The 16,463-nt window shown below is 41.6% G+C and overlaps 1 protein-coding gene across 1 annotated transcript in view; it reads right to left on the reverse strand.

Annotated features, from left to right (window-relative positions):
- Positions 1-1,437: 1,437 nt before the first annotated feature.
- Positions 1,438-16,463, reverse strand: part of LOC121001904 (trans-1,2-dihydrobenzene-1,2-diol dehydrogenase-like) — a 79,403-nt gene continuing 64,377 nt past the window's right edge. The window contains exons 5-7 of the mRNA XM_040433146.1: positions 6,133-6,257; positions 3,275-3,425; positions 1,438-1,757 (exon numbers count right to left, since the gene is read on the reverse strand). Coding sequence (XP_040289080.1) covers positions 1,669-1,757; positions 3,275-3,425; positions 6,133-6,257 — 365 coding nt within the window. The 3' untranslated portion in view covers positions 1,438-1,668. The remainder of the gene's footprint in view (positions 1,758-3,274; positions 3,426-6,132; positions 6,258-16,463) is intronic.

Below are 16,463 nucleotides of genomic sequence, written 5' to 3' on the forward strand. Positions count from 1 at the left end.
AAAATTCTAATCGCTAATTTTTATTGTGAATATCGGCACTATCCTGGTCCGACAGGAGCGCTCATGCAGCGTTCGGGACTGCCCACTACTACATCCTCCGTCTTCTGTGTGTAGAAGATAGAAGACGGCGGACACCTAGCAACGCTGTTTTTAGCCGCACCACTGAAATGCCTGGGGGAGGAAAGAACATGCTGCAATTGCTAGGTAATTCAATACCTATGCAAAAGTATTAACTAGGGAACTAAGGTAAACTTAGTCAGACCTATCCAATTACATAAAAAATATGACAGTTACCCTTTAAGGGAATACTCTCCCTGGATGGTTTCAGGTGTAGAGTGCCTGTCTTAAATACACTTCATTTTCAGGATGTCTTGCAGCTGGATGGAAGACTTCAGGAACCACTTTACAAGCGCATGGGTCAGCCCTCCTTGACACAGTGCCAACATGATGTTCTTCCCGTTGTCAGTTCCAATTTTCAGTTGACAAGGAGACAGTCAAGATTTAATTTCCTCTTGAAGGACGAGGAGCAGTTCCTCCCCAGTGTGACTCAGTTTGCCCAGGCAAACGAGGTGCAGAACAGCGTGACACCGCCTTGCTCTGCATAGGTGGTATGCTGGAGGAGGACAACACGACCACCACTGATGGATTGCACGGTGGTCTGTAACCATGGAATCGAGCAGAGTATAATGTGATGGAAAAATTAATCCAGCCAGCAAAGGAAGCAATATGGATAATAACAATATATTATTAAGTGCCTTGTATTGACATTCTGTACATGATAAATAACACTTACTGAAGTGAGACAACCCCTTTTACAGCCTTTCGGAGGTTAAGATAAAAAAAAACAATCACCACCACTTGCAAGCAAGGGAGCCCTTGCTCTTCATTGGAGCCACAGGACCTGATGGTCCCAGTGTTATAACGCAGAGTCAGGTCCTGCTGCCAACAGTGTGAAGCGAGTGTCCCCATGGCTGCCTGTGGAGAGTTTTTTTTTTTCCTTTGCTGGTACCATCATGGATATTGGGGTCTGAGTACTCTCCTCATTGATTCTCCCCCTGCTCTCTTCTTGTTGGTCCAGCATTGGTATTTTGGCTGCAACATTCACATGTCTTGTGATATGTCATCTCTAGACCAGAGAAATACGAAGCAGTGGGCATCTATGAGGCGAGTACTGAGGTTTTTCTTTTTTTTCATATTTTTTTTTACACAGTCCCCTCCACATTATAGAACTTTTTTTTGTCTCAAAGAGAATCCCTGTAAATTAAACATATCTATGTAGTTAAAGGGATGGTGGATAGTTCAGTCTCTGTCAGTAAGACCTTAGAGGAGGAAGACCATTTGAGTAACTCAAGAGGTATTATTATCATAGCAATGGATATCAGACTGTCCTAAATGCAGATGTATGGTGCAAATCATATAAGAGACTTCATTGAATGCACACAGTTATTACCCATAGGACTCAGAAGCATGGTTGACTTCATTGGTGACTGGAGGTAAACTTTATTAATGTTTTCCATGAATTAGTCTTTAGTTTTTTCAGCATCTTGTATGTTTGAGAAAGCTTTACCTATATTGATGGTCACATTTGTCAAAGTAGTGTTTGGTATCTTCTGAAAAGAACATGTATTGATGCAATTAAGACTGGCCAGTCTTTCATTCTTTCATCTTCTAGAGACCAAGCTGAATGTGGACCTCCTCTATGATGCTGGCCAACAGCTCACTCTCAGCTAAGCTCATTATTGGGCTTTCTTTCAAACCTGAAATAAACCATAGACCAGAAACACATTTATGTGGTTCTAACAAGCTTTCTAAGCAGCACAGTGGTTTGCCTTGCATCACTGGGTTCCTAAGTTCAAATCTGACCAATAACAACATCTGCATGGGCTTTGTATGTTCTCAGTGTTTGCTTGGGATTCTTCTGGGTGCTCTGGTTTCTTCCCAGACTCTAAAGACATACTGATAGGAAATTTGGGAGCTCCACTGGGGTACAGCAAGTGATGATGATGTTTGTATAGTGCTGTGGAATATGTCAGTGCTATATAAGTGAGTGTAATAAAAGGAACCACATTGATAATGCTAATAAACAAATGGGGTACTTCTGGTGGTGATTATGGACCGGAGGCCACGAGGTGACCCATAAAATACACCTTTTAGGTACAGTCATAACCATACTGGACATCTTCGTAGGCATTTCATTCGGGCAATGCTACGAAGTGCACATTTCATCAGTCTCCCTCCTGTTATAAACCTTTGGGGGTCTTGTATATAAGCATGTTAGGATTCTGTACAGCACAGCGCTCTCAGGCTCACTGCATGTGGCGGCATTAAGTACTATAGTGCCTCATGATACCAAGGATGATATAACATTACTTAAAATGATACTAGGGTAAAAACTGACTTTTTGGGTTAAAAGCCATTGTCACTAGACACATAGGGTTTTCCCTTTTATTAAGTGAACTCACTAAAAGAGTTCAAGAGGGGCCTGGATGTATTTCTGGAGTGTAATAATATTACAGGTTGCAGATACTAGAATTCTAGGGTCGTTGATGGTCATGTGGACGATCAACCCACAATCGCTCTGTGTGGTCGTACTTTTATTCTGACGGTGTCCCCTAAAATGAAGAACATTGGCTTCTACCTCATGAGGGTTTTTTGCCTCCCTCTGGATTAACTTTGCAGGATAACAGACTGAACTGGATGGACAGATGTCTTTTCAGGCTTACAAACTGTGGGGGAGATTTATCAAAACTGGTGTAAAGGAAAACTGACTTAGTTGCCCATAGCAACCAATCAGATTCCACCTTTCATTTTTCAGGGCTCCTTTGGAAAATAAAAGGCGGGGTCTGATTGGTTGCTATGGGCAACTAAACTAGTTTTCCATTACACCAGGTTTTATACATCTCCCCCATGTTACTATTACCTAATGTGGCCCATAATTTGCAAATGGTTCACATGGTTGGAGACTGCTGTACCAAACTCATATTTAGAGCCAAGATTGGGAATATGCATGGAGCTCTTATAACATTATAATAATCTTATAATACCTCTTATCTTATTCTTTTTTGTTTTTGTTGTTTCAATGTACATACCCTCAATCTATTTGCTAATCTGATGGGAATAATACTGTATAGGGATATTTCAGGCAGATTTCAATGGTGGGGCAAGACCTTGTAATACCTTAGTAACCCCTATGAGAGTTCTTAGTTGGTCCATTGTATGTTCATATTTAGGCTGGCCAATAAGTAATGGTCTACAAAAGTCCCCATTCCATTACCTTTCAGCAGACACTGCCGCACATGTTCCGCTTCATAGCTCAGTCCTGTGCTGTTAATGAAGTACATGTGTTTTGTAGTAGGGGGTGGAGGGTATTTAGTTTCCTTTCCATTAACTATTAGGGATGTAGGTGTCCACATAAAGGAAGGTATCTGGAGAAAAATAAACTATGGTTAGATCAGGTTTTTAAAAATCTAGCCAATCAATTGTGTATGAGAAACCGGATACACATGTGTCAATTACATGACTGTCCATTTTAGACAACACTTTGTTAAAATGGTCTTTAAACAATAAGTTGATCCTGGGGTTTCCTACTGCTGAGGATACCAGCAATTAACTGTAATCTGTGGATGAACCTTCCAGCAAGTGCTTAATTCCTCTGCAGCACTATTACAGGTCTGATTAGGTATTACACAATTCCTATGTGAAAAATGTGGCGCACAGGAATGACACACCAATCAGGGTAGAGGTGCTCTCAGTAAAGAGGAATCACCCTTCCTCTCAATGAATAGTGTAATTGGATAAGAAATACTGGGCACTCTTAATATATTGGGACCATACGAATTTATTAATAAGTAAAATATACACAGTGAGTGACAATATATAAAATAGCCTAAATGCCAAATAAAAGGTTCAAATAAAAAGTTGATAGCATAAAATATCAAATTGCATACAATATCCTAAATACCAAGTAAGATCCACCTAGGTTCAGATTAATAATACATGTACGAATATGTAAAGCTGGATGGTACAGTATTTGTGGCTCAACTATAAGTGTGCCTATATTATTGGTAAAGTCTGCAAAATTGAACCGCAATAGTCTTTAATAGTAAAACTTTGCCTCCATTTATGTCTTATGGAGGCTATCTGTTCAATTGCAGTATTTAAATATCCTCCAAGTGTGATTGTGGCACAATATCAATGTGTTAGATAGTGACACAATGTCAATGTGTTGGTTAATTAGTAATTGTTTAGCGGCGTCCCGCTATACTCACAGATCAGCGGCGTCCTGCTGAGCTGTTCCAGTTGTATTGGAATATTATCTGCTAAAGAAATTGATGCCAAACCAACCCTGAAAATCAAACCCAACGCGCGACGAATTGAAAAATCACTGCACTGCCATAAACCAGGCGAACACGTGCAAACAAACATCAGCGCGGGAGAAGGAAGGTCTGAGCTCGTAAGACACCGGCTCTTTGCTACACCGGAGCGGTTTCCAGAGCTACTGAGGGATACGGAGAAGGCATACAAGAATATTTCTAGCAGCATACTAACCAAAGTGTGAACTATTGGAAATAGAACAACTGGAACAGCTCAGCGGGACGCCGCTGATCTGTGAGTATAGCGGGATGCCGCTAAACAATTACTAATTATCCAACACATTGATATTGTGCCACGATCTCACTTGGAGGATATTTAAATACTGCAATTGAACAGAGAGCCTCCATAAGACACAAATGGAGGCAAAGTATTACTATTAAAGACTATTGCGGTTCAATTTTGCAGCCTTTACCAATAATATAGGCACACTTATAGTTGAGCCACAAATACTGTACCATCCAGCTTTACATATTCGTACATGTATTATTAATCGGAACCTAGGTGGATCTTACTTGGTATTTAGGATATTGTATGCAATTCGATATTTTATGCTATCAACTTTTTATTTGAACCTTTTATTTGGCATTTAGGCTATTTTATCTATTGTCACTCAGTGTATATTTTACTCATTAATAAATTCGTATGGTCCCAATATATTGAGATTACACAATTACTATTTAAAGGCTATGTATACCCTCAGAGGCAATTCTTTTTTATGATTGCATTTTACTAATTTTTGGCTAAAAATCTTTTTTTCAATTGACCTTTATTAAAAATATTGAGCTGTTCTGTCACAAAGGGTTAACTGTTTTCAAACTGTGTGATTAGTACTTTCATTTTCACTTTTGTGCCAGTCATCTAATAAACCTTATCGCTAAACTAATAAGAGGTCTGAGAACTGAGTTAGGAGTGTTTAAGAGGTCAGGGAGCAGAGATAAGGAGTCCATCAGCTCCTGGTCTGACAGAAAAGATAGCAAATCCAAAGGGTGCTACTAGATCATGTCAGCTCTGTACAGAAAAAAGAATGCCATATTTTTAAATAAAAAGATCGATTTAAAAAATGCTTTTTAGCTCAAAATGAGTACGATGCAATAAAAAAAAAAAAAAACTGCCCCCAAAAGGTGTACATAGCCTTTAAATCAGTGTGCCTTTTATGTAATGCTTGGACATGTTGGGTCCCCCAGAATTAGGGATGCTCTTTGTAGGCATTTGCTGCTTTGGCTAATATATTTGGACCCGGAACAGGAATCATCATCTAGTACATTTCAAAAGTAGAAAATAATTTTCATTTGAAATCAGACAGTTAGCGCTAGTTCACATGGTGACTTGTCTTTGGCAAAATCTGGCATATATTTCTTAGCAAAAAACCCTGTTTCTAACAATTTTCAATTTGAATGCGATGGACTCATTTGCAGTTTAGCTTCACTGAATGCGAATGGACACCGTGCCAGGAAAGGACATGTTATTTCTTGGCACAGTGGTGGAAGATAAATCACAGACACATCAGCACAGATCCGATTGAAAACAATGGAGGGGGTTAGTGTGGTCATGTGCTAGATTCCTCAGTCAAAGAACTCTGAGGTGTCCTCTAGTGTTGCTGGCTCCCCTTGACCACCAGTCCAAAACACAATGTAATGCAGGTTCACAAGAACAATCTACTCCCAAGCCATTTTGTTACAGAATGAGCCGATTTGAGTTTTTAGAAGAAGCAATAATTTACATTTACCCATTTTTCCCTTCCGTAATACCATTTCATACCTGAATGATTCCTTTGGTACCACAGATAGCGGCTTGATTTGGCAGTTCAGTCAGAATAATACAGGTGGCGATGGCCTGGCGTTTCCCAGAGTACTGCAGAATAACACTCACTGTCTCAACAACACCTAATTTATAAAAAAAAAAATGTGTTGGTTATATTTATATTTGTGGATGGAGTCGCCTTGTAAATGGATGCTCCAAATGAACTGTGTTATGCTTAGGGGCTAGTGCATTAGTATGTGCGATTTATCATCAGCCATTTTGTCTTAGAACACTGGGGGGGGGGGGTATCAAAATTGATGTAAAGGAAAACTGGTTTAGTTGCCCCTAGCAACCAGAGTGATCTTTCAATTTTCCAAAAGAGCTCTGATAAATGTAAGGTGGAATCTGATTTGTTGCTATGGGCAACAAAGCCAGTTTTCCTTAAAAGGGTTCTCCGGGAATTAAGAAAATGAAAATACTACTTTATCAAAAATATATTCTCAAATACCTTTCATTATTTATAATGGCTCGTTTTGTCTTGGGAGCAATCAGGAGAAACAAAATGGCCGCTATCTCATTAGTTCACACAAAACCTGTCCTGATCACACATGAGGACAAGTTACCTTACAACACTGAGGTAAAGGGCTGCAACCTCCTCCTCTACTTGTCAGGGATTATGATCCTGAATACAGATAAGAACTTTAGCTGAATCTCTGGGGAATTTAGTTCATGAGGAGACATGAAGTACAGAGGGGACAGGACAGGCTCTGGTAATGTGTTGTTGTGGTAATGTAGACTGCATACAAATGCTGCTGCTCATTAGCCACACCTCACCCTCCTCTCATGTCTACTCATCTCCATTCCCACAGAGATTCACTTGTATTCAGGATTCCTGACAAGCAGAGCAGAGAGGAGGATGAGGCAGCACTATGGCTGATTATGGTGAAGTAACTTGTCCTCCTGTGCGATTAGTACAGGTTTTGTGTGTACTAATAGGACGGCCACCATTTTATTTCTCCTAATGATTGCTTCCTAGACAAAACAAGCCATTCTAAGTAATGAAAGGTATTTGTGAATATATATATTATAAAATAATATTTAAGTCTTTTCATTTTTTTAATTCCTGGAGAACCCCTTAAGGACTTATGACGTACCGGTACGGCATGTTTCCCGAGTCCTTAAAGGGATTCTGTCACCAGGTTTCACCCCTGTCAGCTAAACATATGCTGATGTTCAGGGCCTCATCAGGATTCCTAATGTGGGCTTCTAAATGTGATCCGTAGCCTTATTTTGCTAACAGGTTTTACTAACCTGTCACTCAAAGAAATAAGGTGCCCAAGGGGATGTCAATGGATGCAAGGTGCCGGCCGCACCCACCGCCGTTCGTGCCCAGCGCCGCCTTTCCAGACTTCTGCACCGCCTCCTAATCCTCTGTGCCGCCTCTCGCTCTCCCTCCCCCCTCCTCCTGCTGTAAGATATTGTGCGTGCGAACAGGGCTCTGAGAGGCTGGCGCCAAAGTGCAGGTCATACCTGGGTTGAGCGAAGTGACGGCGCATGCGCACTTCGCTTTAAGAAGCCAAATCGAGAAGTCCGCACGGGCGCTTCAGGCAGAGCCCTGTGCGCATGCGCGAGATCTTACAGCAGGAGGAGGGAGGGAGAGCGAGAGGCGGCACAGAGGATTAGGAGGCGGTGCAGAAGTCTGGAAAAGCGGTGCTGGGCACGAACGGCGGTGGGTGCGGCCGGCACATTGCATCCCTTGACATCCCCTTGGGCACCTTATTTCTTTGAGTGACAGGTTAGTAAAACCTGTTTTTTAGCAAAATAAGGCTACAGATCACATTTAGAAGCCCACATTAGGAATCCTGATGAGGCCCTGAACATCAGCATATGTTTAGCTGACAGGGGTGAAACCTGGTGACAGAATCCCTTTAAGGACCCATGACGTACCGGTATGTCATAACTTTAAAACTAGATTGCGGCGCGTCGGGGGTTAATAGGAACAGGATGTCCGCTAAAATCATTCAGCGGGCATCCTGTCACAACGCCGGGCTGGTCAGACCTGCGGTTTGCTGCGGCGGCGATGCCATCGGGTCCCCATGCGGCTGTAGGGGGGACCCGATGGCATGGAGGGCAGCGCGATGCCTTCCTGAGGCATCACCGCTGCCTTCCTGTGACGTGCCTGTGAGATCCTGGATCTCACAAGCCGGAAGCTGTATGAGTAATACACACAGTATTACTCATACAGCCAATGCATTCCAATACAGAAGTATTGGAATTCATTGTAAAGGGGATTAGACCCCCAAAAGTTCAAGTCCCAAAGTGGGACAAAAAATAAAGTGAAAAAAAAAGTTGAAAAAATAAAGTTTTCCCCCCCAAAAATTAAGTTTTAAGTAAAAATAAACAAAAACTTTAAAAAATAGGGAAAAAAAAAAAAAGTATACATATTAGGCATCGCCGTGTCGACACCGACCGGCTCTATAAACATATCACATGACCTAACCCCTCAGATGAACACCGTAAAAAATAAAAACTGTGCTAAATAAACCATTTTTTTGTCACCTTACATCACAAAAAGTACAACAGCAAGCGATCAAAAAGGCGTTTGCCCACCAAAATAGTACCAATCTAACCGTCACCACATTCCGCAAAAAATGAGCCCCTACCTGAGACAATTGCCCAAAAAATAAAAAAAAATATGGCTCAGAATATGGAGACAGTAAAACATCATCATTTTTGTTTTAAAGGGATTCTGTCACCTCCTTTTACTATTTTAAGCTGGCACCATCGCTATGTTGACTAAAGTAGCTTATTTCCAGGACTCTTCTTTTTACTTTATTTCGTTTAGTAGTTTTGATGTAAAAGCGATTTTTATGTTATGCTAATTAGGGTCCAAGGTGCCCAGAGGGGCGTTTTTCTCACTCTCCGGTGCCCAGTGACGCCCCCCTGCAGTGCCCAAGAACGCCTCCTGATAATCAAAACACCTCCCACAGCCCGGCAAACGGTTCCGCCCCCTCCCCACATCATAATCTACCTTATAGATATGCCCCGTCCTCCTTCCTGTCTGCGGCCAGAAAACTCGCGCAGGCTCAGTACCGCCTGCGCGATCATCAACCTCCTGAGGGCAACAGCCTCAAAAGTCTCACTGGGCATGCGCCGAGCCCAGTGATGTGACCTGAGCGCTGTTGCCCTCAGGACGTTGATGATCCCGCAGGCGGTACTGCGCCTGCGCGAGTTTTCTGGCTGCAGACAGGAAGGAGGACGGGGCATATCTATAATGTAGATTATGACGTGCGGAGGGGGCGGAACCGTTTGCCGGGCTGTGGGAGGTGTTTTGACTATCAGGAGGCTGTCTTGGGCACTGCAGGGGGGCGTCACTGGGAACCGGAGAGTGAGAAAAATGCCCCTCTGGGCACCTTGGACCCTAATTAGCATAACATAAAAATGGCTTTTACATCAAAACTACTAAACGAAATAAAGTAAAAAGAAGAGTCCTGGAAATAATCTACTTTAGTCAACATAGCGATGGTGCCAGCTTAAAATCGTAAAAGGAGGTGACAGAATCCCTTTAAAAAAGCTGTTATTGTGTAAAACTTACATAAATAAAAAAAGTATACATATTAGGTATTGCCGGGTCCGTATCGACCGCCTCTATAAAAATATCACATGACCTAACCCCTGACATGAACACCGTAAAAAATGTAAAATAAAAACGGTGCTAAATAAACCATTTTTTGTCACCTTACATCACAAAAAGTGAAATAGCAAGCGATCAAAAAGTCACACGCACCCCAAAATAGTGCCAATAAAACTCATCTCATCCCGCAAAAATCATACCCTACCCAAGGTAATCGCCCAAAAACTGAAAAAATTATGGCTCTCAGACTATGGAGACACTAAAACATGTTTTGTTTTGCTTCAAAAATGAAATCATTGTGTAAAACTTACATAAATAAAAAGAAAGTATACATATTAGGTATCGCAGCGTCCTTGACAACCTGTTCTATAAAAATATCACATGATCTAACCTGTCAGATGAATGTTGTGAATAACAAAAAATAAAAACTGTGCCAAACAGCTATTTCTTGTTACCTTGCCTCACAAAAAGTGTAATATAGAGCAACCAAAAATGTACCCTAAACTAGTACCAACAATACTGCCACCCTATCCCGTAGTTTCTAAAATGGGGTCACTTTTTTGGAGTTTCTACTCTAGGGGTGCATCAGGGGGGCTTCAAATGGGACATGGTGTCAAAAAAAAACTGTCCAGCAAAACCTGCCTTCCAAAAACCGTATGGCATTCCTTTCCTTCTGCGCCCTGCCGTGTGCCCGTACAGCGGTTTACGACCACATATGGGGTGTTTCTGTAAACTACAGAATCAGAGCCATAAATATTGAGTTTGGTTTGGCTGTTAACCCTTGCTTTGTAACTGGAAAAAAATTATTAAAATGGAAAATCTGCCAAAAAAGAGAAATTTTGAAATTGTATCTCTATTCTCCATTAATTCTTGTGGAACACCTAAAGGGTTAACAACGTTTGTAAAAATCAGTTTTGAAATCCTTGAGGGGTGTAGTTTATATAATGGGGTCATTTTTGGGTGGTTTCTATTATGTAAGCCTTGCAAAGTGACTTCAGACCTGAACTGGTCCCTAAAAATTGGGTTTTTTAACATTTCTGAAAAATTTCAAGATTTGCTTCTAAACTTCTAAGCCTTGTAACATCCCCAAAAAATAAAATATCATTCCCAAAATGATCCAAACATGAAGTAGACATATGGGGAATGTAAAGTAATAACTATTTTTGGAGGTATTACTATGTATTATAGAAGTAGAGAAATTGAAACTTGGAAAATTGCAATTTTTTCCAAATTTTTTCCAAATTTTGTATTTTTTTTATAAATAAAAATGTATTTTTTTTATAAATAAAAATGTATTTTTTTTACTTCATTTTACCAGTGTCATGAAGTACAATATGTGATGAAAAAACAATCTCAGAATGGCCTGGATAAGTCAAAGCGTTTTAAAGTTATCAGCACTTAAAGTGACACTGGTCAGATTTGCAAAAAATGGCCAAGTCCTTAAGGTGAAATAGGGCTGAGTCCTTAAGGGGTTAACACCAGTTTTGATAAATCTCCCCCTAGATTTTCAAAAGAATGGACCTCATTTATCAAAATAGTTAAACGATTAGTTACCCATAGCAACTAAACAGAGCTCAGCTTTCATTTCCTAAAGAGCTATGAAAAAATAAAAGCTGAACTCTGATTGCTTTGGGCCACTAAAATAAATTTACAGTTAGGCTGTTTTGATAAATGAGACCCAATATGGTTGTTTTTTTTGTAAGCAATAATGTAAATGTGCTATACTGAGTGCTATACTCACCAAATATGTGAAGGTCTCTCTACTCTGGGCCACTGTGCATCTGAACCCGCTAATATATAGTTATATATTCCGCACTGCAGTCCATTCACAATGTTTCCCTTCAGAGCACCAATGTATGCGAAAAATGCAGAAGGGGACAGAGTGCTAAACCAGCACTGCAGCCCCTTCATTACCAGGGTTGGTGGAGATCTCAATGACCCTCTCCAGTCCTAATGCAGTGGGATATGCCATTACTTTATAAGATGGGAAAGGCACAATATGGCGTATTAGGTAGGTACTGCGTCTTTTTAAGTACAGTACTGTATATAGTGTATTTGATTATCAGAGCCCATATTATTTGGATCCAATTTGTCATTAACCCCCTTGGATACTAGAGTTTTTTTTTTTTATGTTTTAATTTTTTCCCCCAACTTTTCTATTTTCCATTTACCGCATTTTTCGCCCTATAAGACGCACCGGCCCATAAGACGCACCTAGGTTTTTGAGGAGGTAAATAAGAAAAATTATATTTTTAACCAAAAGGTGTGCTTTTGGTGGGTTTGAACTAATGGCCGTCTGTGCATGACACTATTATGGGGGATCTGTGGATGATGCTGTGTTATGGGGTGGGGGATTTGTGGATGGCACTGTTATGTGGGGGAGCTGTGGATGGCACTGTTATGGGGTAGTGGATCTGTGGATGACACTGCTATATGTGTCATCCACAGATCCCCTCCATAACAGTCCCATCCACAGATCCCCCCCCATCATAATGCCATCCACAGACCCCCCATCATAATGCCATCCACAGATTCCCCCCCACCATCATAATGCCATCCACAGATTCCCCCCCACCATCATAATGCCATCCAGATCCCCCCCCATCATAATGCCATCCACAGATTCCCCCCCACCATCATAATGCCATCCACAGATTCCCCCCCACCATCATAATGCCATCCACAGATTCCCCCCCACCATCATGCCATCCACAGATTCCCCCCACCATCATAATGCCATCCACAGATTCCCCCCACCATCATAATGCCATCCACAGATTCCCCCCCACCATCATAATGCCATCCAGATTCCCCCCCACCATCATAATGCCATCCACAGATCCCCCCCACCATCATAATGCCATCCACAGATCCCCCCCACCATCATAATGCCATCCACAGACCTCCCCCCATCATTATCCCATCCATAGATCCCTGAGGAGGGGCTGTAGTAGGCGGGGAGAGCGGCGGGCAGTGCAGGCACTGTACTCTGGCCCGCCGCTCAGTATGTACTGTATTATACCTAGTGTTAATCATAATATCTAAACTGTGCTCCCCTGCTCCGTACTTACCGGTACATGTCACACTCCGTCACCTGTAGTAAGCGCTAGCAGGCAGGCCGGGCTGCAGGCGGCCGTAACTCACTGAGGTCACGTGCCTGCTCCGCCTGCTTCATTCATAAAGTAGGCGGATCAGGCACGTGACCTCAGTGAGTTACGGCCGCCTGCAGCCCGGCCTGCCTGCTAGCGCTTACTACAGGAGACGGAGTGTGACATGTACCGGTAAGTACGGTACAGATGGGGAGCAGGGGGAGTGCAGTTTAGATATTATGATTAACACTAGGTATAATACAGTACATACTGAGCGGCGGGCCAGAGTACAGTGCCTGCACTGCCCGCCTCTCTCCCCGCCTACTACAGACCCTCCTCACTAATACATCGCAGTCTGCAACGCTGCAGCATCGCAGACTGCTATGTAAATTGCCAGCATTCGCCCCATAAGACACAGGGGCACTTTTCACCCACTTTTGGGGGGGAAAAATGCGTCTTATGGGGCGAAAAATACGATATATAGCTGTATGAGGGTTTTATGGGTTTTGTCCCTACAGCATTCCCTATGTGGCAAAACTGACTGACCCATGCCCTTCATTCTCTGGGTTAGTCCAATTAAAACAATACCACATACAGTTGTACGAAAAAGTATGTGAACCCTTTGGAATGATATGAATTTCTGCACAAATTGGTCATAAAATGTGATCTGATCTTCATGTAAGTCACAACAATAGACAATCACAGTCTGCTTAAACTAATAACACACAAAGAATTAAATGTTACCATGTTTTTATTGAACACACCATGTAAACATTCCCAGTGCAGGTGAAAGTAGTATGTGAACCCCTAGACTAATGACATGTCCAAGAGCTAATTGTAGTGAGGTGTCAGCCAACTGGAGTCTAATCAATGAGATGAGATTGGAGGTGTTGGTTACAGCTGCCCTGCCCTATAAAAAACACACCAGTTCTGGGTTTGCTGTTCACAAGAAGCATTGCCTGATGTGAATGATGCCTCGCACAAAAGAGCTCTCAGAAGACCTACAATTAAGAATTGCTGACTTGCATAAAGCTGGAAAGGGTTATAAAAGTATCCCCAAAAGCCTTGCTGTTCATCAGTCCACGGTAAGACAAATTGTCTATAAATGGAGAAAGTTCAGCACTGCTGCTACTCTCCCTAGGAGTGGTCATCCTGTAAAGATGACTGCAAGAGCACACCGCAGACTGCTCAATGAGGTGAAGAATAATCCTAGAGTGTCAGCTAAAGACTTACAAAAGTCTCTGGCATATGCTAACATCCCTGTTAGCGAATCTACGATACGTAAAACACTAAACAAGAATGAATTTCATGGGAGGATACCACAGGGCAAGCCACTGCTGTCCAAAAAAAACATTGCTGCACGTTTACAGTTTGCACAAGAGCACCTGGATGTTCCACAGCAGTACTGGCAAAATATTATGTGGACAGATGAAACACACAACACTATGGGCCAGATTTATCATTAGCTCAGGTCAGAATAATGGAGTGAAAAAGTCCCAAAAAAGTCCCAAACGCTAAAACTGCGCACAAATGTCCGACTTTTTTCTGCTCTGCACTATGCTCGCCAGTTTTCTGAAAGTGGGCGTGTTTTCTTATGTAAATGAATCTCTAGACAGATTTACTATTGGGACTATTTAAAAAGTCGCAAAAAAAGTCGCAATTTCACTCCAGTGAGGACCATGCTTATCTTATGAGACTTTTTAATAGAACATGCAACTTTTTCATAAAAACATGCGACTTTTTCGTAAAGATGTGCGACTTTTGTAAAGCTGCTTAGTGATGGATAAACTGCTACCGTCAAACCACATTTATTACAGTCTTAAAGGGCCGATCATAAATCTGACTTGGCTAAAACTGACTTTAGCCATATGTTAAAGTGGAGTGAGCTGTCAGAGTAATGATCAATCTGGCCCTATGTGTGGAGAAAAAGAGGCACAGAACACCAACATCAAAACCTCATCCCAACTGTGAAGTATGGTGGAGGGGGCATCATGGTTTGGGGCTGCTTTGCTGCTTCAGGGCCTGGACGGATTGCGATCATCGAAGGAAAAATGAATTCCCAAGTTTATCAAGACATTTTGCAGGAGAACTTAAGGTCATCTGTCCACAAGCTGAAGCTCAACAGAAGATGGGTGTTGCAACAGGACAACAAGCCAAAGCATAGAAGTAAATAAACAACAGAATGGCTTAAACAGAAGAAAATACGCCTTCTGGAGTTGCCCAGTCAGAGTCCTGACCTCAACCCGATTGAGATGCTGTGGCATGACCTCACACCAGACATCCCAAGAATATTGCTGAACTGAAACAGTTCTGTAAAGAGGAATGGTCAAGAATTACTCCTGACCGTTGTGCACGTCTGATCTGCAACTACAGGAAACGTTTGGTTGAAGTTATTGCTGCCAAAGGAGGTTCAACCAGTTATTAAATCCAAGGGTACACATACTTTTTCCACCTGCACTGTGAATGCTTACATGGTGTGTTCAATAAAAACATGGCAACATTTAATTCTGTGTGTTTTTAGTTTAAGCAGACTGTGATTGTCTATTGTTGTGACTTAGATGAAGATCAGATCACATTTTATGACCAATTTTTGCAGAAATCTATATCATTCCAAAGGGTTCACATACTTTTTCTTGCAACTGTATGCACATATGTGTAGATTTTGTGTTTTAATAGTGAAAAAATTATAATTTCGAAAAAAAATGTTTACGTCACCATATTCTGATCCCATAACTTTTTTATAGTTACGTCTACTGAGCTGTGTGTGGGCTCATTTTTTGCGGGATGACCTGTAGTTTTTATTGATACTATTTTGCAGTGTGTGTGACTTTTTAATCACATTTTATTTAATTTAATTTTGGTAAGTGAAGCAAAGAAAAAAGTAATAAAAAAATACACTGCCTGTCCAAAAAAAAAGTTGCCACTTGAATTTAACTAAGCAAATAGGTATGAGCCTCCTATTGGATAATTACTGCATGGGCGATTATCTTTCAGTAGGCAACAAACTACTTAACCCCAACTGGTGCAATGAGTTGCTTCTCATTTCTTAAACAACCATCTCGAAAGACACATCTCGTGGTCGTGGAAAAAATGTTAGTCTGAGAAGGGAAAAATCATTGGCTTGCATCAAGCGGAGAAAACATCTAAGGAGATTGCAGAAACTGTCCAACGCATTATTAAAAACTGGAAGGATAGTGGGGACCCTGAGGAAGAAATGTGGCAGGGAAAAAATCCTGAATGATCGTGATCGGCAATCACTTAAACGTTTGAAATCAAATTAAAGAAAAACAGTAAAACTCAGGGCTATGTATAATAGTAAAAGGAAGAGCATTTCCACACGCACAATGCGAAGGGAACTCAAGGGATTGGGACTGAACAGCTGTGTAGCCGTAAGAAAACCACTAATCAGTGAGGCAAAACAGAAAAAAAGGCTTCAATTTGCTAGGGAGCATAAAGATTGGACTCTGGAGCAATGGAAGAAGGTCATGTGGTCTGATGAGTCCAGATTTACCCTTTTCCAAAGTGATGGGCGCATCAGGGAAAGAAGAGAGGCAGATGAAGTGATGCACTCATCATGCCTAGTGCCTACTGTACAAGCCTGTGGGGGCAGTGCTCTGATCTGGGGT

The sequence above is a fragment of the Bufo bufo genome, chromosome 1 (genome assembly GCF_905171765.1).
Source record: "Bufo bufo chromosome 1, aBufBuf1.1, whole genome shotgun sequence".
Classification (NCBI taxonomy): Eukaryota; Metazoa; Chordata; class Amphibia; order Anura; family Bufonidae; genus Bufo; species Bufo bufo.